The sequence below is a fragment of the Mustela nigripes genome, chromosome 12 (genome assembly GCF_022355385.1).
Source record: "Mustela nigripes isolate SB6536 chromosome 12, MUSNIG.SB6536, whole genome shotgun sequence".
Lineage (NCBI taxonomy): Eukaryota > Metazoa > Chordata > Mammalia > Carnivora > Mustelidae > Mustela > Mustela nigripes.
Genome location: NC_081568.1, coordinates 140,568,192 through 140,595,978, shown reverse-complemented (window position 1 = coordinate 140,595,978; position 27,787 = coordinate 140,568,192). Strand labels below are relative to the sequence as shown.

Sequence of the window (27,787 nt, the reverse complement as noted above, 5' to 3'; positions counted from 1 at the left end):
GTTATTTTATCTTCATTTCAACCTACACTCTACTTTTTCTCAACCCTCCTGAATGCTTGAAAAATGTTGATTGTGCCCATTTTCCACCTGTAGATGCTCCTGGAACTCCTATTCCTAATTCCAAACCCAACTCAGACATCACCTCTTTCATGATGGTCTTGCTGACACCCCCCTCCCATAGTATAACCACAGGACAGTGTTCTTTTCTAAACACCTATGAACCCTGTGCATATTCTTATTTGGGGCATTGAACACAAATGTGTTGTGATTTTCTGGTCTACTTCACCTACAAAGTGTTTAATTACCTGTCTCCCAGCCATACTGGGCCACTCCCTAAATGCGTAACTTTTGGCAGGATATTTTACTTGACTATGCCTCCATTTTCCTTTGTAAAATTAAGGTAACTAGGGGCACCTGGGTGGCTCAGTGGGTTAAAGCCTCTGCCTTCAGCTCAGGTCATGATCCCAGGGTCTAGGGATCCAGCCCTGCATCAGGCTCTCTGCTCAGCAGGGAGTCTGCTTCCTTGTCTCTCTCTCTGCCTGCCTACTTGTGATCTCTGTCAAATAAATAAATAAAATCTTTTTTAAAAAATTAAGGTAACTCTAAGAGCAACATTATAGGCTGTTGTGAGGGTTAGGACGGTGACCTGCCCATACTAAGTTTTGCTAATATTATTATTAACAGCCCCCTGCACAGAGCCACCACATAGTAGGTGTTTAATGGATGTTTGTGGATTCATTGTGCTCCTACGAAGGTCAGCACCTTCATGAACCTCTACCCCGGGTCGGGGCCCCTCCGCAGAAGGAAGGCAGATTCTGCCCCATCCCGGGGGAGAGCTAGCCTTCGACCCCACAAGCAGGAGCAGTCACAGTGAAAGCCCTAGAAAGTGACTGAGACCAGACGGGCTTCCCAGGAGCCAATGAAGTCTTTACCTGAGAAAAGAAGCCCTGCAATCTCCGTGAAGGGCAACCAGGTAGACTTGAGGCCAGTAGAAGCTGAAAAAAAAAAAAAAGAAAAGAAAAGAAAAAAAGTGGGACTTAGGGGCTTATGTGGATAGTTCTAATCAATAATAATGGCAACAGTTGGTAACAGTCATGCATGCCTGTTTCGTGCCAGGCACAGTAAACATGTATGAGCACATTTAACCGTCTCAACACACTATGAGGCTGGCATCTCATTTTTGCGACTGAAGACACCGAGGCCCGAACATGTCCCTCAAGCCAGTCCTGACCCCTCGCGTCCAGACGTCCCTCCTTCCAGTCCGGATCCAGCTCGCACGCCGCAGCCTGGCCCTCCCCTGCCTTCTTCGGGGCACCTGTCATGCCACCCCGGTGTCAGGCTGGGTTCGCCCAGTACAGGACACCTGGCTCCCCTTCCCGCCTCCGACCTCCTAGGTCCTTCCGCTAGCCCTGCCCCTCCTCCTCTCCCGCGTCTTCTACGCCTCTCAGCTCTTCAACCCGCTTTGGCCCTGGACTCCTAGCTCCTCCTCTCAGCTCCGCCCCCGACCGTCTTGCTCCTCATGGCCCACCCCCGACAATCTAGCTCCTCCCACATCCCCGACTCGGCCCCTCCTCCCCAATCCTCCCCGCCCCCAGCTTCCCGGCTCCTCCTCTCAGCTCCGCTCCCGACCTTCCGGCCCCGCCTTATCCCCGCCCCTGGCCTCTCCTCCGCCGCCTGCTCTGCCCCCACTTTCCTAGCTCCTCCTCTCAGTTCCTCCTCTGGACTCCTAACCCCTCGTGGCCCCGCCCCCGGCCCGTTCGCTCGTCCTCCTGGCCCCGCCCCAGCGTCCTCGAGCCTCCCGTAGCCCCGCCCCTGGCGCCCAGTCTCCCGCCCCGCCCCGACCGCTCTGTTCCTCCCTCTGCCTAGTCCGCCCCGCCCCTGGCCGGTGGCTCCTTTTCTCTCGCCGCCTCTGGCCCGCGCTGCTGATCCGTCCGCGGAAGCCCGCGAGCGTTCGAGCCGCTGGGGAGCTCCGCACCGTCAGATCACCAGGTTCGCCTCTGTGTCCCGGCGCCGCCGCGCCCTCTCTTCAGAGTAAGTGCCTCCCGGCGCGTGGGTCTCACACATACTCCCTCTTGGGGCTTCCCCGGCCGCTGGGCTGACGGCTGCTCCTAGGGGCGCGCCTTCCGCTCCCTCAGACTTTCGGGAGTGAGTGGGTGTGAGTGGGTGCATGGGAGCGCGTGTGTGTCAGAGTGTGTGTGCAGGCGCGCACAGCCCCGGAAACTCCCCGAAGTTTTACCCAGTTTCTGCGCCGCGGCGCCTGTCTGAGACCTCCGGCTAGCAGCCCCTACCACAGACTCGGGTCGAGCCTTTCCTTCACTTCCACCTCCTCCTCTGAGCCCCACGCGCGACCGGGTCCTTCCTTGTGTAGACGCGGAGCCCGCTATGTGCCCCGCTGCCTGCTAACAGCTCGTGCTGTGCAGAGGAGACTGCCCGGGTTACCACAGTGCCCCAGGTTGCAGACGGAGGTGCTGGCCGGAGATTGTAATCCAACCCCGCGTGGTAAAACGGACGCACTGGAGTTTTTACCTCCGTCGTTCGGTGGAGGCTGCCTTTGCAGAAGAAAGTTGTGTGTGTGTGTGTGTGTGTGTGTCTCCTTGCGCGCGCTCGGGTGACACTGGAGCCTTAAGCACCTGATGGAGGGACACCTGATGAGCCCTTTGGGACCCAGGGAGGCTGATAGGCATGTTCAAGACCCCCCTCCGGCTGACCAACCAAACTTTGACACCTAAAAGGGTGTGCATTCATTCAGTGACACGGTAATGCTAGCGCCAACTGATTTCCTAAAACACAGCAGTAGTTAGAAAGAGCAGGACCTGCGGGATGGTGGAAGGAAGGGGACAAGAGTTGAGAGCCCAGCCCTGGAACAACAAAATCCTTGAGTTACTTGCATCCCTGTGTAAATTCTTTCATGGGGGGATGGGCAGGGGGTCAATACTACCTCAAGGTAGAGGACATTTCTGCATTTAAAAAAAGGTTAGGGGCGCCTGGGTGGCTCAGTGGGTTAAGCCTCTACCTTCGGTTCAGGTCATGATGCCAGGGTCCTGGGATCGAGCCCCACATCGGGCTCTCTGCTCAGCAGGGAGCCTGCTTCCTCCCCTCTCTCTCTCTCTGCCTGCCTCTCTGCCTACTTGTGAGCTCTGCCTGTCAAATAAATAAATAAAATCTTAAAAAAATAATTAAAAAAAGGTTAATTGATAGCGACACTGTACTTGAATCCATCCCTAAAATGATTCCCTGGTTGCCGAATTCTTCTGAATTCTTCTGTATCTCTGAATTCTCTGAATTCTTCTGTATCTCATTGTATTCTTGCTGTGTTCTTACTATGAAAGGAGAGAGCCCCATAAAATGCCCCCACTTCCTTGACAATTCATTTAAGACATGCTGGTAATTAAATGACATGTCGAATAGAAATCTTTCGTTGAGGTGTACGGGTGGTGGGGGGTGGGCGGCAGAAAGCTGTGTGGCTAAAGAAAATCACCAGAACAGAGCAGCTTTACGTTGCCATTGTACTCTGGCATGCGAGAGCAAGTGCTGATAAATCACTTTAAGTGCTGCTTATCACAGCAGATATTTTTATCCTGGTTTCAATCCTGTGTTACACAAAAGTGTTTCCACGGTGTTTTAACTAAGGAAACATTATGCTGTGAAATGTAAACATATGACTCCATCTCTCTTAAAGGAAAGAAATAATTATCACACTTAATTAAACACCTGGAAACATTTATTGCCACCTTCTAATTAGATCTGACATGGGGAGTTAAGTCAGCAAGTTATTGCTAATTTTCTAGCTGGTAACACAATTAGCTTTTTTGTAGGGTTTTTTGGATGGCTGTTCCCCTTGGTACACAGTACATGCCTCCCCCACCCCTGGCCCACCTTGTTGAGTTTCTACCTGTTATTTGAGTAAATAGTTTCTGGAAGTGGATACCACCTACCTCCCTGCAAAATGCGAATGCTTTAGATGTTGACTGTTTCGCATTCACCATTTTTGCATGAACAGATGTAGGCCTAATAAGCTACTATATTCATCTAGATTATCGGATAATTTAAGAATCATTGGGAAATCATTGCATCTGAGAAGCGGCCCCCAAAAGCATAGTTGTTCTGACGAGTGGACCCTGAAATGTTGTTCTTTAAGGGAGATTTTAATCTCTTGTGCCATTTGGTGTCCTTTGCTTAAATTCAATGATATGGGGTAGCTTGAGCTGGAAAATCTCATCTTCATTGTCCCTTAGTTTTCCATTTCTGTCTCTGTTGCCAGTTACAGTGTTCATCTTGGTAGCATGGTCTTGTGAGTGCAGACCCTTCAGGGATCCTGACAGAATGGCCAAGAAGCTTTAGGGTGAGCATGCCCCCCCCCTCACCAGAAGAGTGTTTTCTGAGGCCTGTTCTCTGCAGTTCTTCATTCTGTTGAAACTGGAGGAAAGGGTGTGTGGAGAGAAATGATTGCATCCAAACAGCACTCGTTAGGAAATGCTATATGGGAGGAGGGGTCAATTTCTAGATGGTTTCTGCTTGTGGGAATTTCAGATAGTTGCTCTTTGCTTTTGGGCACTAGGGAGATCTCGAAGTTTATGGGTCCACTTATTCCTCTTCTGCTTGGGACCGCCTTTTGGAATGAAGACATTTGCTTCTTGAAGATTTCATGTATGGTCTGTCAAGAATTAAGCTTTGCTGACACACCTCTCAGAAGAATCTGTTCCCCACCCCTTCCAGGTTTGCTCACATTGAAGGGATGGAACGTGGGGGAACCTTTGGGAGGCAGGGGAGGATCAGTGAGAACAAGTGAGGGCCACCTATTTTCTCACAGAGACAAAAGCCAGCATTAGTGCAACCCCAGTCCCAGGACCACTGACTTGGGCCCTGGGCCCGTGCATAGGGGTCAACCTAGGTTAAAAAAAAAAAAAAGAGAGAGAGAGTGGACCCTTGACCCCCTGTTTGGCATTCTCAGTCAGCTCAGGTCTGAGACAGAAGTTGATGGAAGGCACTGTGTGTGGGGCTAGATCAACTTTTTTCGCCTCGCCCTTCCTCACGCTGCCCACATCCTGCGTCTAATACCAAATGCACACAGTAAGAACTCAACAGACATTAAAAAGGAGCTTTTAAAACCCCAGCCTTTATGTTTCCCTGGGGTAACAGTTTCCCTTTCAGCTCTTCTGTCCCTGGTTTTGATGACTCTGGCCCTGGAGTCTGAATTGACTGAAGTTTTTAGACTCTTCTCCGTGAGTGGTGCTTACCAACAGCTAAAAGTTGGTGCTTCTTTGAGGGTAAAAAAAAAAAAAAGTTTTTCAGTGAACCTTGTTGCAAAACATAAATGAGATAAAATAGCATCCAGTGGACACCGGTTTGCATTAGACATTTTGGAGTAAGAAGAGGAAATGAGCTATAGGTGGAGGGTAGATAATTCTAGAACCAAGAGGCATTCAGGAATGTGAGAAACCATCTGTCCTATGGGTTTAAGACCTTAACTTCTGTTGTTATACAAATCTGGGGGTGTATCCCCTCTTTCAGCTTGTTACCATTGGTTCACACAAGGGACACTGATAGAGCTCTTGCTGTGTGCACAGCCCTCTCCTATTCACAGGAGGGCTGGCAACTTGCAGGGAAAATGTCGGTAAGAACGGGCCCCAGCAGGTAGGTTGACAGTGGCAAAAGTAGGTTTAGAATTCTTCAGTTTCACCAAGGGAAGTAAAGGCACTTCCCTAGGATAGAAGAACCATTTTCAAAATACTTTTATTTCAAAAGGTAAGAAACGGAAATAAGCACTTTTCTTCTGATGTCCCTTTCAAATGGCCTGGGCTGTAACTGCCATCAGCCTGATTCCAGAGAACTTTGTTTCCCTGGATCTTCACTTTGTTTCCCTCCTTTTAGAGAGTTGTTGCATTTTCTCTAGAGGCAAGGATTCATGGTTCAGGACCCAGGTAGTGGAGGTTCGGAACCAGCGGCAAAGCTGGGTGGGCAGCTACAAGTTTGTTTTTCTAGGGTCTGCTCTGTTATCTAGAACGAGAGAGTTGATAGAACAACTCGGGGATGTTTCTCTTGAGGTAACAAGGGGTGGGGGCAGGCATACAGTGATCTGCCTCACACAAAAAGAAAAAAAAAATGGATGAGGGATCACAGGAATGGGCCTCTGCTTAAGCACCCCATGCTGACTTATAAACAAATCGCGGTTTGTTTCTTTAATAATAGAGAATGGAATTAAATCCAAAATTCCACTTGTAGTTTCCGTAAACACTGGGAATAAGGATGACTTCTAGGTTAGTCACCATGTGGTTGGTTCACATGACTCTGCAGGATTCACCTCTTCCGGTCCCAGCCACCCCGGCTGTGTGACTTTGGAGAGTCCACTCAAGCTCTCTGAGCCCGTTTCTCTACCTCAAAACTGGGGTAGTAGTTACGTCCTGGGTTTTGTGATGTGGATTAAAGCAGAACGTCCCTCTCCTGGTGTCCATGTGTGGAAGCCACCCGGCAAAGGATGGGCTTCTCCGGATTGGCCAGGTTGGGCTCACTTTGAGAGGATGGTGTTTGTACTGGGTCAGAGTGGAGGGGAGAGGAAGAGCCATAACTTGTACCACATGTGTTTTTAGCATGAACTTTCTTTTTGCCATGATGCCAGAGGAGCCCAGAGAAGGGGGTGAATATAGCCCAATTTCAATGATTCCCAGCTGCAGCGTCATGTGATAATGGAGGGAAATCTTGCTGTTGCTGCTGCTGCTTCTAAAGAGAAATGAGCCAGAACAGGGTATCTGGGTTTTATGTATCTAAGCATGAGGCAAGCCAGCATCCTGGGAGCCTCCCTGTGTGTGAGGGAAGCTTTTCTTTCTTCCTTCCTTCCCTACCTCCTTCTTTTCCTCATCCTCCCTTCCTTCCTTCCTTCCTAGAGAGAAAGATTACAGGGCAAGAGGGAGAGGGAGGGAGAGAATCTTGCACAGGCTCTACGCACGCAACCTGGGTTGGGGGGCAGAGGGGCTCGATCTCAAACACTGACATCATCACCTGAGCTGAAATCAAGAGTCGGATGCTCAACTGAGGGAGCCACAAAGGTGCCCCAAGAGGAAAGCTTTTTAAGAAAAACCTGTTGCAGTTAAGATGTGAGCAGTGGGTTGACCTCTTGGGGCCTTTGTTTAAATCAAGTATTGGATGAAACCCAATTATCCAAGACAGACAGGCAGGTATGTCTCAGCTGTCCTCAGTGTCACAAGGGGACCTGGCCTTTGGGGGGAAGCTGCGAGATTTCCAAAGGGCGGGAATGCCTCGTCTTGGTTGTCCACTGGGTCAGGGTCTGCTGGGCACACTTCTCTCTCTCTCTTTCTCTTTAGGGCATGAAATACCCTCATGTATATTTGAAATGAGCCAACCTTCTCCACTCCTGAGCACTAAGAAGTTTTTTACAATATCACTGTCAACAAAAATACCAAAATGAAGGAGGCAGAGGTTGTAGTGTGTGTTTGTGAACACCCAACTGTCTTCATCCTTCCCTAGTTCAAGAGCTTGAGCTGACTATGTCCAGGCGTGCGCTCTCTCTCTCTCTCTCTCTCTCACACACACACACACACACACACACACACATGTGACTAAGGAATTCTGCAGAGATGTCAGTCTTCTGAGAAAATCGGCAGACACCATGTTGGCAACAGATTGAGGAGTTCAGAACCATCTTTGATGATCCAAACCTTTAAGGAGTAAGTCTCGGACTGATTCCACCAGTCTTTCTTCCTCTTCTTCTTCTTCTTCTTTTTTTTTTTTTTTAAGATTTTATTTATTTGAGAGAGAGAGAGAGAGCACGCTTGTGGGGGGGTAGGCAGAGTCCCTGCTGAGCAGAGAGCCTGATGAGGGGCTCAATCCCAGGCTCAGGCTTATGACCTGAGCCAAAGGCAGACGCTTAACTGACTGAGCCACCCAGGCGCCCCTCTTCTCTCTTTAAAAAGATGAGGTAGTTTTCTGGGAAAGGCTGGTGTTTGAATCTATGTTATCACTTCCTAAGGACAGAGCATTCCTAATTTTAGTGCTGGAATCCCTTGTTGCCTAGGTGATGGGATAGGCTCCCGGGAACTCACAGAGTGTACCTGAGACAGGTGAGCGGGCTCAGACCTCCCCTCTGTGTGGCACTCACCAGGCTATTTTGCTCCTTGGCTTCTCTGACCTGGAAAGCTCAGGCTGCTGTGACTTGCCAGGGTTAGACACTGTGTGTCAATGGGGAGCCTTCTGAGGAGACAGGGCCTCTGGGGGGTCCCTGGCCTTTGTGCCCCAAGTGGGATGGTTTGAATGCGTGAGTATCTGGGCAGCCACAAAAGTGATAGACCAAATGAAGCTGTGAACTTTTCCAGCGTGCTGCTGTAGTGCAGGGCCCATCAGGGGCCACAACTCCCCACCTAACAGCAAGTCAGTATCCCCTGGGACCCTTGATACCAAAGATGCAGGTTTCTGGTCTCCACTACCAGAGTGGGCCTGGGACTCTGTATTTCTGAACCCCTCCCCTCAAACCTTGACTACTGCCTAGCAAATTCTAAAACCCTAGCCTGGGAGACCAGTTTTAATGTCTTGTTCTATAAGAAGACTATTCAGGCAACAGATGATCTGTAGGGTTATTTTTTGTTTGTTTTAGTGGGGGCCCAAGGTGGTTTTGGCAGTGGAAAGTACAGATTTCTTGAAAGTTCAGAGTGGTTTTAAAAGTTTAAAGAAGATTAAAATGAACTGGCTCAAAACGAACACCTGTTCACCCATTCTAAGAAACAACAAAGTGATTTTTCTAGTAGGTCCTCACCAGGTGGAGGAATGTTGACCAACGGTGAGGTCAGAAACAAAAAAATAACCATCAACACCTAGCATGGTGTCCCACAAGTAGGTCCAGGAATTGAGAGCCGTGAAGCAGGGACCCCAGGAAATCAGCTCAGGGTTCGTTAGTTAAAAATCTAGATTACCAATCACCAGCTCTGCTGACATCATTGGCTGGTGCTGGCTGCTTGGAGGCCATCTCCTATGGCTTCATATGGGATGGGCGCCCCTTTTTCAAGGGTGGCAGACAATGGGAGGAGCACAAGGCCTAAGACTTGGTCACTGAATAGCACTGAGTGAGGGCTGCCCTAGGTCCCCTCCCTGTCCTGAGGTCCCGACCCCTCTGGGGCTGTCCTCTTCTTGGGGTGCTCCTCTCATTTCAAATTGGTGGGCAATGGCAAGATGGAGAACACAGTTTCTTTCCTTGAAGCCACCTTGCTGTAACTTTCTCCACTTCCTCTCCTCCTTCTCCCTCTTCTTTTTTCAAATTCTTTTTCTTTTTCCTTCTTTTTTTTTTTTTTTTTGCATTTTGAGTTGGGCCAGTGCTTAAGACTTTCTTCCCTATTTCTAAATTCTGGTCACTTCTCTCTTTATCACTCTGGTAAGAGCCATGGGGTATATTAGAAGTCTGCCTCTGATGATATATAATAGCCATTTTAGTAGGAGGCTCTGTCTTTCCTTGAGATTTAAATATTCTACCAGGTATCAACAAGGATATAAAGGGACTCCTCTGAGTCATGCTTGCGCCCCTCTCTCTAGGCAGCCATCCTGCAGTACGCTGAGGGGGACGGGGGTGCTTTGAGCCTCGTAGTTTGGGAAAGGGGTCAGTTGTAAGAGTTTGGGAAGTGGCTTGTGGAGATGGATGGCAGGGGCATACCTGACTCTGAGCTCCCTCCAGGCACATCTACCCCAAATTTACCTTCCATCCATCTGTTGTAAGTTCTGTTGCCTTTTATGGTTGCCCTTACGGTTTATACAGCCCTGATAATAAGTAGTGTGGTATATCAGCATATTGGTGAAGCTCAGACTGGACGGCTTTGACAGCAGATCTATATTTCTCTCAGCTCTGGAGGCTGGAAGGCCAGGCTCAAGGTGTCAGCAAGTTTGGTTTCCCTTGAGGCTTCTCTCTGTGGCTTGCAAAGGGCTACCTTCCATAATTTCCTCCCCTGGTCTTTTCTCTGTGAGGGCATCCCTAGTGTTTCCCTCTCTTTATATAAGGACAAGGCCCTGTCAGATTAGGGTCCCACCCTTGTGATCTCATTTTACCATAATTATCTCTCTAAAGGGCCTATCTCTGAATAAGGTCATATTGGAGGTTGGGGCTTCCAAATATGAATATGTTAGGGGGCAGAATTCTCTCTCTAACAATGAAAGGGTATTACAAATGGTAGTCTTTAGGTTAGCGTTGTACAGTTTACATCTACTATGTAGAGTGCTCTGAATTGGCAGTTACTATTTTGCACTTTAAACAACTATTTTAAAAAATTTTTTAAATTTCTTTTCAGTGTAACAGAATTCATTGTTTTTGCACCACACCCAGTGTTCCATGCAATATGTGCCCTCCTTAATACCCACCACCTGGCTCCCCCAACCTCCCATCCCCCGCCCCTTCAAAACCCTCAGATTGTTTTTCAGAGTCCATAGTCTCTCATGGTTCACCTCCCCTTCCAATTTCCCTCCACTCCCTTCTCCTCTCCATCTCCATATGTCCTCCATGTTATTTGTTATGCTGCACAAATAAGTGAAACCATATGATAATTGACCCTCTCTGCTTGACTTATTTCACTCAGCATAATCTCTTCCAGTTTGATACAAAAGTTGGGTATTCATCCTTTCTGATGGAGGCATTATACTCCATAGTATATATGGACCACATCTTCCTTATCCATTCGTCCTTAAATAACTATTTTGAAAAAATTAAAACATGAGAAAAAGGTGGGTTTTTTTCTACTTATCTACTTATTCACAATATTTGGGGTCTTGATTCTTTAGCATAGGCCCATTTCCATCTGGGTATTTTCTTGTCTCTCAGCCTGAAGAGCTTCCTTTATAATTTCCTGTGGCTCAGACCTGCAGGGAACAAATGCTCTCAACTTCTTCTGTGTGTGTGCCCTTCATGTCTGTGTGTCCAATTTTCTTCTTATAAGGACACCAGTCATTTTGTCTTAGGGCTTTCCCTAACGGCCTCATTTTAGGTGAATCATGTCTTTAAAGATCCTAACTCCAAATGCAGTTCTGTTTTGAGGTACTGGATGCTCAGGTTTCAACATTCGAATTTGGGAGGGGGGCACAATGCAGGCCGTAACAATCAGGATACTGTAGGTGGCAGGTTAAGAGAACACCCAACAAACAGGTTTGAACAGTAAAGTCATTAAGTTATCTTGAGTGAGGGGCAGTCTGTGGTTGGTCCAATCCAAGGTCGAACCAATGGCTTAAACAGTTATCACCAGGGACCAAGTTCTTCCCATCCTTCCACTCTTCCGTTGTTAGCATGTTACCTTTCTTTCAACAGACTTGCTGCCTCAGGGGCAGAAAAGGGTGTCCTCAGCACCGGATATTGCACATTGTTCCCAACCCCATCCAAAGGCACAAAGTGTGTGTGTGTGTGTGTGTGTGTGTGTGTGTGTGTATGGAGGGTGGAGGGCAATGATGAATCTATTCTTCTGCAGTGTCCATGTCTTTCTGTCCAAGGATAGAATCTTTCCTGAAGTCTCCTCAGGCTTTGTGGGGCAGAAGTGAGTGAAGTGTAGGCTACAAGGGAAACTGTGAAAGTAAGTGGCAGTCATTAGGGGAAAATGCCACTGTGGGAGGTTGGCTGTGCCAATAGGAAGAAGGGAGAGGGCATGACAAGTGGGCAGGCAGCACGCTCCCTGGACCCAGACTCTCACATTCTAGAAGCTGTGTAGCTAAGGCCCTCACTATTCCTGAGAATGATAAAACCAGGTTTTACTGGAATTAAAGCTAACCACCATGATGAGGAGTGGGGAGAAAAACAGAAGATGGAGGAGGTGTTGAAAACCACATAGGCTTCATTATTCCTAGTAGTGACTTTTTAATGCTCAGGCTTTAAATGCTCACCCTTTTTTAATGGGAAGGGTCATGGATTTAGAAAAATAGCACAATTTACTTTAGAGACAGCATCGTACATTCAAACCTCGAAGGTATCCACCAAATAGAGAGTTCTTCACGTTTCTGGAAAGGTTCACAACCATAATGGCAATAATGACACACATTTATGGAGTACTTAGAGCAGATCAGGAGAAGGGGCTGAGTGTTAATCCATGTTTACAGATAAGGAACTGAGGTTTGGGGAGGTTAAGTAAGCCCACAGGTGCCTGGCCACACTGGGCTTCGTACTGTAGAAGTTCACTTGTCCCGCTTATGTATGCACTGAGCGGCTACAGCACATTACCCCTCCATAAACCTGCTACAAACTCCCTCATTGCCTGTGGATTCTCCAAGGCTGTTTCCTTTCCAGCCAGCCACTGTCAGCTTCATGGACAAAAGTCCTAGGATTATTTCAGATATAGTTCACCTTTCAAAGTTAGGAAGGTAGACATTCAAAACCCATGGAACTGAGCTTCTCAAGTTGAAAGGATAACTCTGATGTCCTGTTTTGTAAAGGAAAAAAGGTGGACAGTTTTCAGACATATCCTAGAGAAATGTATCTTTCGTTATTAGCTCGTGCTGCCCAGTGCCCAACTGAGTGGTGGCAAATGTGCCCTCCAGTTTACAGTCTTTGTTTGAGGCATGTTGTCTAAGAGTGGGGACAGCTTCCTGGCAGTCACCGTGTGGAGACTGCCCCCTGCCCCAGGGAAGACCTGGGTGTTTGGGGTTGGCCACACAGATGTTGGGTTAGTTGTATGTCTTATCCCATGGCTTTGATGCCAGGAAGCTTGCCTTCTGCTCCCAGACCCACTGCTCCAACATCCTGTCCCTACAGCTCAGAATGGGGGCTGACCCCGGGAGGCTGCATTTCTTCACTTTGTTCCTGAACTCACGTTGCTAAAGCTGTAACAGCACCCTGGGTATGACAGTTCCGTTAGACTTGAGGATTGCTAAAGTTTGGGGGAAAAGTTCTGTTCATTTGCTCTCTTAATCTCCTGTTGCTAATAGCCTACATGGGGGGTTGGGAGGGTCGAGTAAAGAAGAGAGTAAATGGTGTCCCTTCCTTGGCTAATTCTGGGAACTCAAAGCGAGTAGGCTGAATGCTAGGACTTTGAATCAAGCAAAGACTCTCACGTCTGTAAGAACCCAGTATCTAATTGGCAGTTCTGGTAGGTCCCCGAGAGGACATTTTTGCCCCGAGATTGCCTTTGGAATATTTTGGAGCACACCATTTGCTGTAAGCTTTAGGGAATTCTTGGAAGTGTTATAAGGCGAATTTTAATCAGAACATTATAGATACAGTCTTTTACCTTAAATACAAGTTCATTGAAACAAAAAACCTCATCTAACACCTGCTCCTGGCTGATCTGCTGCTAGGACCCTTTCCTCTCTATACCTTGTGATCCCCTCCAGCAGTTAGCTCTTTCTCTGTTAACACGCCTAGATTTTCTTAATGCTTTTTTTTTTAAATAAACCTTTTTTTATTATAAAATGAAATACAAATACCAAAACCCACACAAAGCAAATATACACTTTAGTGACTTACTGTAAGACAAACACTCATATAACCGTCCCTCCAGGCAAGAAACAGCATTTGGCCAGCTACTCCACAAAGTGCCTTCACATACCCAGCCCCAGTCATATTCTCCTTTGTCCCTCCAAAAGCAAATGCCAGCCTGACTTTTATAGTAATCACTTCCTTGCATCTCTTTATGTTTTATCACCCAGATGACCATGAGAGTCATGATAGTTAAGTCTTGCTCATTTTTTTTTAAAAGATCTTATTTATTTATTTGAGAGAGAATGAGTGAGAGAGAGCATGAGAGAGGAGAAGATCAGAGGGAGAAGCTGACTCCCCAAGGATCTGGGAGCCCGATGCGGGGCTCGATCCTAGAAGTCCGGGGTCATGTCCTGAGCCAAAGGCAGTTGCTCAACCAACTGAGCCACCCAGGTGCCCAGTCTTGCTCATTTTTAAAAAACTTGATGTGTCTTTTAGATCTCTTTGAGTCTACAGATTCCCTTAACATCCTCCCCATATTCAAAAAGTGTATATATATATATATATACACATATATATATATATGTATGTACATATGTATATATTTGTGTGCATATATATATATTTGTGTGTCTGTATGTGTATATTGGGGTTTTTTTGTTGTTGTTGAAGGATTTGGGCTATTTTACTCTGTAGTTTCCCAGAGAGTTGATAACAAGATGTGTGCTCATGGTGAAGTTCAGCTTGCATCTTTGCTGTGTGTTTCCTGCATCTGGGTCCAGAGGCTTAATCAGACTCAGGTCTGATCGCTTTAGCAAGGTGACAGGTGCCATTGGATTCTTTCACGGAAGTGTAAGTGTCCGCTTCTTCCACTCTTTTTTGCTTTTTGCAGCTGTTGATCCTTGCTGTCTGGATCTATTAGTTCATTGGGGATTACAGACTGGGATATTCTAATTGCACCATTTTCATTTCATTTCTTAGCTGTAATCATCTTATTAAGATAGACGCCCCTTCAGACTATTATTTGGTTACTGAGTGGTACAGTTCACATAAAAAAACCGGAGTGAATATTTGGTTCTTTCCTTTGATTTACCCACTTTTCAAGAATTGGTTTCCTGTGGTTTTCAAAAGGTGACCAGTTAGCTATGGATTTTTTTTTATTGTTATAATCATGGAATTAAATATATTTGATGGGTTGCAATCCACTGAAATTTTAACTTTTTTTTTTAAGATTTTATTTACTTATTTGACACACAGAGAGATCACAAGTAGGCAGCGAGGCAGGCAAGAGAGAGAGAGAGAGAAAGAGAGAGAGAGAGGAGGAGGAGCAAGCCGGCTCCCCACTGAGCAGAGATCCCGATGCGGGGCTCCATCCCAGGACCCTGAGATCATGACCTGAGCCGAAGGCAGAAGCTTAACCCACTGAGCCACCCAGGTGCCCCAATTTCTTTCTTTTTAAAACATTTTATTTTTAAATAATTTCTACACCCAACGTGGGTCTAGACCTCACAACTTGAGACTGGGTTGCACACTCCAGTGACTGAGCCAGCCAGGTTCCCCATCCCCTAATTTTTTGATAGTGACCTTTGTATTAATGTCCTTGTCCCACATTTTCTTTTCTTGAGAATCTTAAATATGTAACCCCATTTTCTTCTGATCAAGTATTGTTGTCAAAATTCTGGTGATGATAATTTGATTTTTTTTCTTCTATATGACCTACGACTCTTTCAGCACTTCTGAGAGCCTCTACTGTATGCCTGTTCCCTTCCATTTATTATCTACCTACTCTTCCAATACATTGATTAGTGAGCTAAATGCTACGGAATCCAGGTTAATGACTTGGCCCACCCTGGTGCCAAGTAATTGCGCTCTCCTGTTAACTCAAAATAAGCCACTTACTCTGAGTAAGGATAGTTCTTATCTTTGTAACCTCAGCTCTACTTTGTAAAGTGCACAGAGTTAGCACTAAATATATACTTGTTTATGAAATAATCGTTGGGGAAGGATGTGGGTTTTCTCCTTTCCATTTTAGCCTGTCAAGGACTGCCCCGTCCCTTTGGCTGTTTCCTCCAATCAGGTGCGTCTTGGCCCCAGAGCAGGCCTTGTGCACTGAGGCAGGCTCCGCCCCCAGCAGCAGGTGTATGGCTGCAGCGCCCCTGGGGCCCTGGGTTGTCCTAGAGTCAGGTTTTCAGGCCATGTTCTCACGTTACCAGCACCCTGGGAACCCCTGGCTCCCAGAGGGTCCAGCCCCACCGAATGCCACTGTGGCTCCATTCCTGTTTGCAGTCCTGGTTGACCGTAGCTTGACCTCTTCTTGTGGGTTTTAAGGCCCAGGCCCCTGGCAGTGTGGGCCCAGACCTTAGCCTCTCAGTGGAATGAAGCTGCCACCTGTCCTTTCCTTTCTTGGTTGACCTTTCTGCTCTTCAATTCTTGGCTGCTGAAACCCACAGCAGGATGGCAAAATGGATCCCCTTGGCCTGCATGTGATGCCCCATTCATTTGGTTCAATACCACCCTGTGTTTAGTTGGTAAAAATTAAATGCCAGTGACTGGGGCATGGATGCCAGTTTGGCCAAAGCCTCTGCTGTTTGCTGCTGAATTAGCCTGGGCAGCCACACATTTCATTCATCTGCCTGCCTCCTGTAGACAGTTGCATTGAGAACCTCAGACTTCAGCTATCTCATACTTCTCAGAACATTTGCCATTGGGTATGACCCATGGACCATCCACTTTTATGCCTGGCCTGTGCTAGTTCAGCAACATCCTTACCCTGGCTCTTTTCGTTAGGCCCTGGCCTGTGGGCCTGGAAGAATTTATTTCCCCCTTCCTCTTGATCAACTCAGTGCCACGCAATTAACAGGAAAAAAAAAAAAAAAAAAGGTTGTAATACATAGCTTTTGCAAATATTCACGCTACAAAAGCAACAATAAGAAGATTTCAGCAAGGGGCACCCGGGTGGCTCAGTCAGTGAAGCATCTGCCTTCGGCTCAGATCATGATCCCAGCCAGGGTCCTGGGTTCTACATTAGACTCCTTGCTCAGCCGAGAGCCTGCTTCTCCCTCTTCTCCTCTCGCTCTCCCTTTGTCTGCTCTCCCCCTGCTTGTGTGAATGCTTTCTTTCTCAAATAAACAAATAAAATCTTAGGAAAAAAAAAAAGAAGAAGAAGAAGATTCCAGAAGTAATGGAATAGTGTCTCTTCTCCAATGGATGTGAACACTGAGGTGATCTCAGGTATGCAGAAAGACGGGAACCCCGTTGCCTAGAGCACATCAGAGAAATCTCACTGGCACCAGTGAGTCAGTGGTATGGAAAAATTGCCTATGACATGAGAAATTACTCTGGTTGCCCCCCTTTCTGTTCTTGGTCAGCGGTCCTGAGGAGAGGAACTGTGCTCAGACTCTGCACTCCTGTGGCTGGCCTGTCCTCATGAGGTTTTCCCCAGATCTAGCAAACGGTCCTGGGAATGACTCTTTCCTCCTAGGAGTTTCCATGGATGACTATGGGCTTGTGTGAAAATGTAAGCATTTTCCAGTCTGCTTTTATTAATTCAACAGAAATCATACTGAAGACTTTTCCTTATTTTTCCTGCTCCTAGATGACAGTGTTTTTTTGCCTTTTGCCTCTGATTAGCCTGGGTGTGAACCAACTAGGGTGGTAGAGGCTCCGGATTTCCTGAGCGCTTACTGTATGCTGGGAATTTTATGCTAAACTTTCAGGTACCTTGCCAAGTCCAGGGTTCTGTCATTGTCGTACCCATTTTAAAAACGAGGAAATTGAGACCGCAAGAGTCAGAGTCGTTACCCAAGTCAAAAGCAAAGTTGATATTTAAATCTGTTGGTTCTTAACCACATCGCTGTACTTCCTTTCGCAAAAACACAGATTTTTACCTAGCTGGTTTGCAGGTGCTTGTCGTTAAGTGACTAAGCGGGGCTCCAAGGGTTTGGAAGATGGAGCTGGCTCCTCTGTGACATTTAGATCTTGAACAGACTTTTCTTAGAGCTATTCGAGATCCCTGATTTAGACTCTGTAGCATCAGTGGAAGGGGAGTAATACAAATACAGCTCTAGAGTCTCATAGCCTTGCGTCACCCCAGGTTTGCAAATCAGTTGTTGAGAGCTGTCTGTCTCCAGTGTTACAAGTCAGCATTGTTACCAACACTTGCTTGTTAACACCTCAACAGGGGACAGGAGACTGAGGTGAAACCCAGAGGTATAAATTCTGAAACTTGTTAGACATTCTAGTAGTGAATTCAGTGGAGAAGGAAGTCAAAATGATTTAAAAATAAGGTTGTTGGATTTCTTACTATGTGTGCCATCTCTTTATATATGTATGTTCCCAGAATGTTCTTTTATTCCTCTCCTCAGGATGACCATGAATGGCCACTTAGGTTGTGCACTGCACAATGCAGGAGAAACCATCCACAAATATGATAATTTAGAGGTACTCCTGAAGCTGGGCCTTGCATGATCAGCAAGCCTGCATTTTTAAAAAATTTTTAATTGAAGGAAAGTTGGCATATTATATTATGTTAGTTTTAGGTGTACAACATAATGATTTGACAAATATATACATTATAGAATGCTCACCAAGATAAGTGGCGTCGCCATCTGTCACCATACAAAATTATTACAGTTTTATTGACTATATTCCGTCTGCTGTACTGGTCATCCTCATGGGTTATTTACTTTGTAACTACAAGTTTTTGTACCTCTGAGTGCCCTTCACCTCTGCCCTTCCCCTATAGTTTCCTCACCTCTTTTTTTTTTTTTTTCTTTTTAAGCATTATTCTTTCTACCCAGGGAATAGTGTAGACAAAGTTTGCTTCCATCATCTTTTTGAAGCAATAAAGCATGCAGATTCACTGCCCCCACCCCAGCACCCCAGCTCAGAAATTCTATGATTCTGGTTGTTATTACCTGCACTTTTCATTGTCATTTGAAGCCTGTCATCCAGGGAGGCTAAAGCCCCTGGGAGAGCAAGAAGGGGAGAGCCCTGGGACCCTCTGGAAGAAATGCTGTCCTGCCCTAGTGTGGAATGAAGAATTCTGCACGAGGGGCCTCAGGCTCTGGAAAGTAGATCTGGTCCCGAGCCTTTCCAGGAGGCTCCAAGGCGGCAGAACGTCCTGAGATGCTCTTGCGAGTGAGTTTATTTTTAGATTATCTTTATGTTCCCCTTCCTTGCTAAGACAAGCAATTGTTAACTGCATTAACATATGAGGAAATGGGCTGAATTATGTCTTACGGGAGAGAGCCCATCTGTATCTATCCAAGATGCTGATACAGCTAACCGTGAGTGAATTCACTCTAGGACAAAAAGAGTTCATTACAGTGCCGATTTTTAAAAAAGGGGGGAAGGGAATCTCTAAACAACTGAAGTATGCATCAATGGCTAATATATATTACCGTACTTCCTTGAGTTGAAACATTAAACGCACTTTTATAACAAGGCTGGTCTCTGTGTACTGATAAGAGGAGATCTCCAAGAGAGATTAAATAAAAAAGCAAAATAATGATCTTATTATGTTTTTAAAAAGCACATTATATGTTTATGAGTGCATAAGCATTTTTTTTTTTTTACAGGAATGAACAGTATGCTCTGAAGAGGGGAGCTGTGGGTTGACAGATTGGGAAGGAGTTTAACTTTTTCATTTGATACCTTTCACAGTGCTTATATTTCATAGTAGAAAACTTTTGGTGGAGGAGAGAATTTAGATTTCAGTTGGGTTTTTGAGGCATTCTAATACGTCTTGAGAAAAATCTGTCTAAACAGAGCCTGCTGAGCAAAAAGCAAGATGTTGTTTGTAAACACTTGAGGCTCTGAACATCAGGAACCTTCTCTCCCCTCTCACCCCAACCCCACACCACCTCCCCAGCCTTTCCTTACTCTACTCCTCCCCACCCAGCTCCCCAGTGATTGCATTATCCTTATAACACAGGATTGTCGGTGGCTCTCAGTGTCCAACAGAAACCAGTCCAGGAGAGAATAGGATGGAGCCCCAGATCATAGGCTTATGGTCTGTCTGTCTTCCTTGCCCAGGGGAGTGTTTGTCAAGGACCAGGCACAGTGCTTTCTCGGGGATATAGGGGAATGACTTGCTGTTCAGAGACTACATATGACTTCTTGGAGCTTCAGCGTAGAAACTTCCTACTTGTGGGAGCCTGGGTGGCTCAGTCAGTTAAGCGTCTGGTCTGCCTTCGGCTCAGGTCATGATCCCAAGTCCTGGGATTGAGTCCCTCGTAGAGCCCCACATCTGCTCCCTACTCTGCAGGGAGCCTGCTTCTCCCTCTCCCTTTGCCCCTCCCCTGCTTGTGCTCTCTGTCTCAGATAAATACATAAAATCTTTAAAAAAAAATCTTCTTGTAAAAAACTCATTGTCAGGAGTAAATACAGCGTGAAATGGAAGGCTCCTTGCCCATGCCCCAAAGGACAATATTTGCTAACTTGCCTCACCCTTTCCCCAACATTCAAGGTGGGGTCTGACCCCCATTTCTCCTCTGCATGTTTCCGTTGGTCCCCATTCCTGAGCTGCTTTGTCCCAGAACACACCCCATTCCTCCCTGCTGTTGTCTTTGCCAGCTGTGTCTCCCTAGTCTTCAAGGTCCCACACTTCTCCTTCCTGGACAGAATTAGACTATCCTTTGGGATTCAGTTCAGATGGGGCCTCCACACCACCTTTCCTGGTTCTCTTCTTTACCAGGAAAAAAAAAAAAAAAACAAAGGCCAGATGTCTTCTCTTCCTCTTCAGAATAGCTCATTCTGGTCTCCCTGTCTTTATAATGATTATATCACCGATGACATCTTCCTTAGTTTACAGCCGTCTAAGTGTTGCTAGATAGCCTTCCTGAACACAGTGACTAAGTCTTGTTCATCTCTAGACCTCCCCTTTGTTCCCACATTCTCCAGTAAGCGTGTGTTAATGAGTGACTTCATTTTTATGATTTGCCCAAGTATTATTTCACTTTCATTTAAGGGATTATTTTAGTTCGAAGCTTAAAAAAAAAAAAAAAAAGATGACATTTCCTTGAAATGTACTATTATTAGCAGGGTGGACAGAATTTCTTTCACCTGGCAAGGATTAAACTTGGAAGTTGTAGAGCTGCCGTTCCTGAAGAATGTTCAGGAAGAGACAGGCAGACATTTATCTAGGTGGTCCTGGCTATTGCCACCCTTTATGTGAGTAACTGGCTCATAAGTTCTCGTCTGGTGAGGTGAGATCTTATCCTGGTAATTTTAAAAAAGCAAACAAACCTCACCCACTATTAAGACAGCTCCCAGCAGAGGTAAAAGAAATTTAGACAGCAACTATGCAGTAAGGTTGTAGATATATGGGAGGAAACAGCTGCTTCATTTTCCTGTTTCTTTCCATTCTTACCCACAATTACATGGATCTATATTATAATCTATATTAGAGCGGAGACCATAGGGCATACACACAGTTTAATATTCTTATTTTCTCTTAACATATTTCCTACACATTTTCCCATGTCTTCATGGATATTTGATTCTGGTTCTCCATGAAACCGTTGGAGTTCACTTCATTGTTGCCTTTTTCCAGCAAGGAATTCCATGCCTGTAGAACAGAGCTGTAGCCGGGGGGGAATGTCAGCCTTGTATATTTCTTTAAAAGATGAGATCTCATTCTGGTATTGCTGACATGTACTAGAGCACAAATAGGAACCCATGATTTGATTGAAGTTCTCGCAGCCCAGTAAATGAGATTAAGATCATGAGCCGCTTTAAAAAATGTTTTCTTCAGCAAATACACATCTTTAAGAGATTAGACGGAGTTTTTTCCCAAGCAGTGCCTTTTTAATATTTACAAAGGCCTGTTGGGAACAGCTGGAAGGCAGCCTTCTCTTATCAGCCCCAAGTTGTTTGCTAATGAATTTCAGGGCTCCAGCACTAATAGGACAGAATAATTTTACATAGAAGAATCGATCTCTAGCCTCCTTTTTCAGAAGAAACTAATCTGGCTGGTGCCTGTAAGCAATGAGGTGTGTTGTACATAAGGAAATCATTAGGGCTAACTACCAGAATCTCTTTGAGGTCTGTGCATATAATCTCCAAAGAGAGAGTGGGGATTTTAAAATTAACTACACAGAATCCTAACAAGCACTATAGATTCCTTATTGGAACTAATCTTGCTCTGGCCTTAGGCTAACTCAACTAGATTTGTACTCCCTTTGTTGATTTAAAGCCACCTTGACTCCTTTTTACAATGGTAACCAACGGTCTCCTAACATGATGATGTCGTTTTTCTCTGTGGAAGTTCTTAATTATTTTTGCTATTTCTATTATCAGTTGTAGTCATAGTACGAAGGACCATCAAGGTAAATTTGCCTGCCTGGTCAGCTTACCCATCAGAGATGGCATACTTTATAATAATCTTGTTTATCTGTACTTATTGCAAGTCATCTCTTATAATTTAGCACAGAGATGATGGTCAGATTTCTTTGTGTTTCCCAGAGGGGTGACTGCATCTTGGTGTGGCTCCCATGGCTTTGTCTATAAAAGGACCCTCCAAAGATTGTTCCTGTTTTGTTTTGTTTTTTGTTTTTTTCTGTTTTAAATTATGGCGTAAAGAGAGGCATTCCGTCTCGCTAGCCACCCAGACCAGCTACACTGAGTCCCAAGGGGACGGTCCTTAGGAGAAGGACTCTGTTAGATCCTAACTTACTCCTGAATTCAGGAGAGGACCTGCACTGGGCTGGAATCCTCTTTAAAATATTGGAGGTTTCAGAAGAAATCTTCTCTATTAGAAGTCTATGAAGTGGCTTCAGTTCCTGGGACTGGGCCCAGGGTGCCTGCGATGGGGGGGAGTTCTGCCAGGTTAGGGCTGTTTGGATACCGATGACAGCAAACCTTTTAACCTGGTTGCTGTTTATTCTTGCCGGCCTCCTCCCCTCATTACGTTCTCTGAATCCGTCCCATTTATCACCTGTGACACTGCAAAGCTGCTCCTGCCCTGAGATAAGTTAGGGGTATCTGGATAGGAGGCAAGTCCTGGGGAAGAAGTGAGGGGAGGTTGCTCTGTGCTCCTGGCAGCCTTTCTTAAAATCTAGGGCTGGGATCAGAGTCCAGACTACAACTGTTACTCCTTCCGTATGACCACATCCTTGAAGGAAGGAAGGAAAGGAAGAAAGAAAGAGAGAGAGAGAGAGAGAGAGAGAGAGAGAGAGAGAGAAAGAAAGAAAGAAAGAAAAGAAAGAAAGAAAGAAAATAAATTTTAAAAATTACAAAACTACCCCAGACTATCCAAAGCTGCTCTGAAGTCAGCCCGAGGCACAGCTTCACCAAGGGGTTTGTTTTCTGTTTCTGTTCTTATCATTCAGTCAATCAACTAATGTTGACTGGGCGATTTACTAAAGCTAGCAGAGAATTGAACAACAACAAAGGAGGTCCCTGCCCTCTGGGAAACATTCATCTAGTTCTTAGAAAAATGTTAGGATACAAATTATTGGAATGTGATAGAGACCACATCAAAGCGGTCTATCAGTTATCTGCTGCTGTGTAACAAATTGCCCTAAAGCTTAGCAGCTAAAAACAACAATAAGCATCTGTTATTACATAAGTGCCCGGAATCTGGGAGCAACTTAGGTGCGCAATTCAGACTTGGTTTCTCTCGTGAATTAGCAAGTTGGCCACATTTGTAGACATCTGAAGATTTGTCCTTTTCTTTTTCTTTTTTCTGTTTGTGCATGTGTGCACGTTTTCTCCTAAGTATCTAATTTCAAGGTGGTTGGCTTGCACAGCTACAAGTCTGCGCTGGCTTTGAACCTGAGGCCTCCTCCACGTGGCATCCTCAGAACACAGTAAATGGCTTTCCGCACTTCAAAGTGGAAGTCTGTCACGTCTTTTACAGTCAAGTCTTGACCGTCAAGTCTTGACCATCAGATGTGGGCAGCCACACAGTATCTTATGGTTCCACAATTCTCATCTTCTGTCCTGGGTGGAGGCTACAGCAGGGCGGGGATGCCACCGAATGGGAAGCAGTGCAGGCTGTCTCGGGGACTGTCTTTCCCAAGAGGTAGAGATCTTGTGTAGTAATGATAAGTCGGTGTTGGGGCACCTCCAGGAAGAGTTGGGCTATGAAATGGGGTGGGGGTAATTTTCAGTAGCTGAGGTCCTGGAAGAGAGTGTCGAGAAGGCTGGGGCATCAAAAGCAAAGAGGATCGGGAAGAGATGGGCATCCATGTGTTCAAGGAGCATTTGCCAGAGCAAAGCCTGGCAAAGTCCAGGAGCTGTGAAGTTTTGAAGGCCAGGCCAGGGAGTTTGGACTTTGATTATCAAACAAAGTTTGATAATAGGAAGTTTTTGAGCAGGTGAGTGACCTAATCATCTGTCTATTGGGGCTTTAATACGTGTACGGACTTTAGTTTTCCCATGCCCTTCCTTCCTTTGGCCCCTCTGTACCATCCAGCTTGGCACCCCTCTAATTTCGAAAATTCTGTAGCACTTCTCCGCCTGTGCCCCTTGATCCCGTCCTGCCTGGGACTGTTAGGTTTTCATATTTCTGTCTTATCACAAGTAGATTACAAGGGCCATAAGGGCCATATCTTTATCCATTTCTCTTTCCCCTTCTGTGCCTAGTGCACTGGGTACCCAATAAATATTTGCTCACCGATTGGATAATAACAAGCGATTACCACATGTGCCTACAACCCCTGCTTCCAGCCTGTGGTGCATAATTTACAGTGAAACCTTTTTCTAAAGAGCAAGCTGTTTGTGGTGGATTTGATTTATGTAAGCTGGAAAAAAAGTCTGCCGAACTAGGGCTGTGTGCTTGGCGTTTGCCAAAATAGAGGAAACTTGGAATAATAGTTTTATTTTTAAAAACCCATGCTGTATTTTCAGCTTCAAAGAGAGTTCTTAGTTTGCCTCACTGAGGCAAGGGAAGTAGTAACCAGCCACAGAGTGAAAGACGGGTGGCTTGCCTCTTTCAATAGTGAAGGGTAGGCCCATTCATACACATGGGAGATGTTTAGGGAATAAAGCTCTCGTTCAGAATTTGGGGCTGGGTTTTGTCTCCCTCCCCCCTTCCTCAGTTTGAATGAAATGATTATTGTCCATGTATTTTCATTGAGCAAGTCAGGATTGTACCCTAGTCCCGTGAAAGTGGGAGAGGTCTGGTTTCAAGCTAGCCAAGACAGTGTTCTCTTGAAAATCTCCATCAAACAACCCAACAAGCAAAAATGCAGGAATGCAGACTCTGTTGTCAAAACGTAGCAGACCTCTGTAACCTTGAACCACCCAGGACTTGAAGAGAGAAAGCAGACAGAGGTAGCAGCAAATGAGTTTGCAGAAAGGGGTCTATCAGACAATGTCTGTGGGAAGGGGAGGGGAGCCGGCAGGAAGCAACCCATGTGCTGGCTGAGTCCCAGGAAGGCCCAGAAATGGGGGTTCCCAGGTTCCACAGAGGCAAGGCCAAGGGCCTCAGGGTGGGAGAGGGGGGTGTCAGAGTTGTCAGGGAGTGAGGAGGATTCGCAGGAGAATGAAGCAGGGAAGTCCCTCCAGGGCAGATCTGGAACAAAGCAACCAGTCCAGAGTGGGCAAGAGGGCTATTTCCAGGATGAACAATGGAACTGATGAAAAAAGAAGAAAAAAGAAAGATTGGGAAGTTCTGGGTTTGAATCCTGTCTCTGTCACCAGTGATCTGTGAATGTAATCAAATCACTATTTTTGGATTTCCCTTTCCTTACTTGTAAAAAAAAAAAAAAAAAAAAGTTGGAGCAGGAGCACTTGACTGGCTCAGTCATTTAAGCAGCTGCCTTCCGCTCAGGTCATGATCCCAGTATTCTGGGATGGAGTCCTATATCCTGCTCCTTGCTTGGTGGGAAGCCTGCTTCTCTCTCCTTCTGCCCATCCTCCTACTCGCATGTGCACACTCGCTCTCTCTCTGACAAGTAAAATTTTTAAGAGGTTGGAACATATAATGTTTAAGATCCAAGCTGTGATGCGTTGTGATTCTCCTGGGTAAGCAAGGCACTAAAGACCCCAGTGGATCCTGTCTACGTAAGAGACCTGAAAACGTATGTCCACACCAATTCTTCCATGCAAATATGCATAGACATATTCTGAATAAAAGCCCCAGACCAGAAGCAGCCTAAAGAGCCACCTATTGGTAAATGGATAATAAAATGTTAGGCATTTATGCAAGGAATACTATTCAGCAAGAAAAAAGAAGAAAGTGCTTTATCAGCTATAGCGTGGGTAACCGTCAAAAACCCTACGCTAAGTGGAAGAAACCAGACATGAGACTGCGTATTGTATGGTTCCCTTTAATTAAAGCAGTGTCCAAAAAAGGCAAATGTATAACAGCAAGAAGTAGATTACTGGTTGCCTGGAGCTGAGATGAGAATGGAAATTAACTGCAAGGAGGCACTTCAGGGATGATGAAATATTCTAAAACTGGCCCGTGGTGATGGTTGTACAACTTTCTAAATTTACCAAAATCATGGCATTGTACAATTACAATTATGTGCACTTCTATTGTATGCTTTTAAATCATACCCCAGTAAAGCTGTAAAAAGGACTAAGTAACCAACAAGGGGTGGGAGTGGGGAGATAGAAGTGAAACAAGATTGGCAATATGTTGATTATTGTCAAAGGTGGCCAAGGGAGAATGAGGGCTCCGTATACCCTTATTTCTGCTTTTTCTGTATTTGAAATTTTGCGTAATAAAAGAGTTTTAAAAACCTAAGGATAAAGCAAAAAAGACAATCACAAGCCTGTTATTGTGTGGTGGTCAGATAACACTTACAGCATATGTTTTACATTTCACAGTGGGGAATGTTCTAGACACTCTTGGGATATGATTTAACCCTCACTGACACCAAATCCACAGAATATCAAGTCACTTTTAATGTGCTAGCTGTGTTAGCTTTTCTCAATACCTTAGCAGGCACTTGAGAAAATCATGGTGATCACATCATCAGGAAGAAGGTTAAATTTGCGTAGGCATATTCTGTTTTAGTAAGTGTGATATATTTTGGAAAGCATAAAATTAAAGTATGCTTTAGTTCAGAGGAAGTCTCAATCTTAGAAAAGTAGACCTAAAACCACGTTGTTTTTAAGAGTTCTGATATCTGGATTTTTCTATGCCTGAAACGTAGAAGCAACATCCCCGCTGAGCAGGGAGCCTGATGGGGGATTCGATCCCAGGTCCCTGAGATCATGACTTGAGGTAAAGGCAGATGCTTAACTGACTGAGCCATCTAGGTGCCCTGACATTTATGATTTTTAAAGATTTTTAACAAATCATTTTTATATGGAAAAGAATTAGAACTAATCTGGAAGTTATTAAGGCACATATTTATAATGTACCAGATGTGTGGTCCTATTTCTTAGGGTAAAATATGTTTCAAATATTAGCCAAGGTACCCTCTGTGCCCCTTTCCCAGTCCAGTGTCACATCTAACTGTTTTGTGTTGGGGAAGGTGGAGGAAAATGGGAATCTAGGAACTGGAGAGAGATAGACGTTCCTAGGAATTTTCCACTTTGTCCTCCGGAAGGAAGACAACGCTTCAATTACATAATCGCTAAGATCCCATCAAAGCTTGAAATACTCGCAGTGGTTTCAGTCCTCAGCAAATAAGAGAAAAGAAGGGTTGATTATTCGCTCTCTAGATATCTGGAATCAGAGGGTCCAATTTGGTGACCTGTTTGAGGTCAGACTGACCAGTACATTGAACTTGATGTTCAAACCGCCTGTATGTCCAGTCATTTGTGTAGCTTTCCTGCAACTGTTCACCAACATCTCGTGCACTAGAGATCCCCATGCTTTCAGGGGTGACAACCTCAAAGGCTTATATTCCAGAAATAACCCAGTAATACATAGGCACATCCCTTTATTAGAGAAGATAATTCTAGAGTGGATCAGCATCTGAAGTTCCTTTACAACTTTTTCCCATTGTGGTTTTGTTTGTTTTGTTTTGTTTTACAAAGAGGGAGGAGGGGCAGAAGGAGAAGGAGAGAGAATCTTAAGCAGACTCCTCGCTGAGCATGGAGCTGCCTCAGGGCTCAATCAGGAATTTGGGATCATAACCTGAGCAGAAATCAAGAGTGTGATGCTTAACCAACTGCCGCCACTCAGACGCCCCCACAGGGCATTTTATGAGCTCACCTGCAGGGTGTTCCTCATCTGACTGTCATTTTTTCATTTAGGTTAGCTGGATCCTTGCATTCATTTCCATTCTTAATTAGCACTTAACAAGTGTATGATCTAAGAAGGTTCACCCACAAAAATGAAAACCCAGGATTGCAAAGCCAAGCAAGTCTCCTGTCATACACTGAGGAGAGAAGAAGAAAAGTGAAAATATTCCTGGACTTTATAGCTGCCCTGATTTGGTATCAGTGTTGGGAGATAGCTCCTAACTGGGATTTCGAATTCTGGGTGGAGAGCTGATA

General features: G+C 45.5%; 1 protein-coding gene across 1 annotated transcript in view; it reads left to right on the top strand.

Annotated features, from left to right (window-relative positions):
• Positions 1-1,859: 1,859 nt before the first annotated feature.
• The window catches only part of TNFAIP8 (TNF alpha induced protein 8), a 113,193-nt gene continuing 87,265 nt past the window's right edge, over positions 1,860-27,787 (top strand). The window contains exon 1 of the mRNA XM_059416075.1: positions 1,860-2,031. Coding sequence (XP_059272058.1) covers position 2,031 — 1 coding nt within the window. The 5' untranslated portion in view covers positions 1,860-2,030. The remainder of the gene's footprint in view (positions 2,032-27,787) is intronic.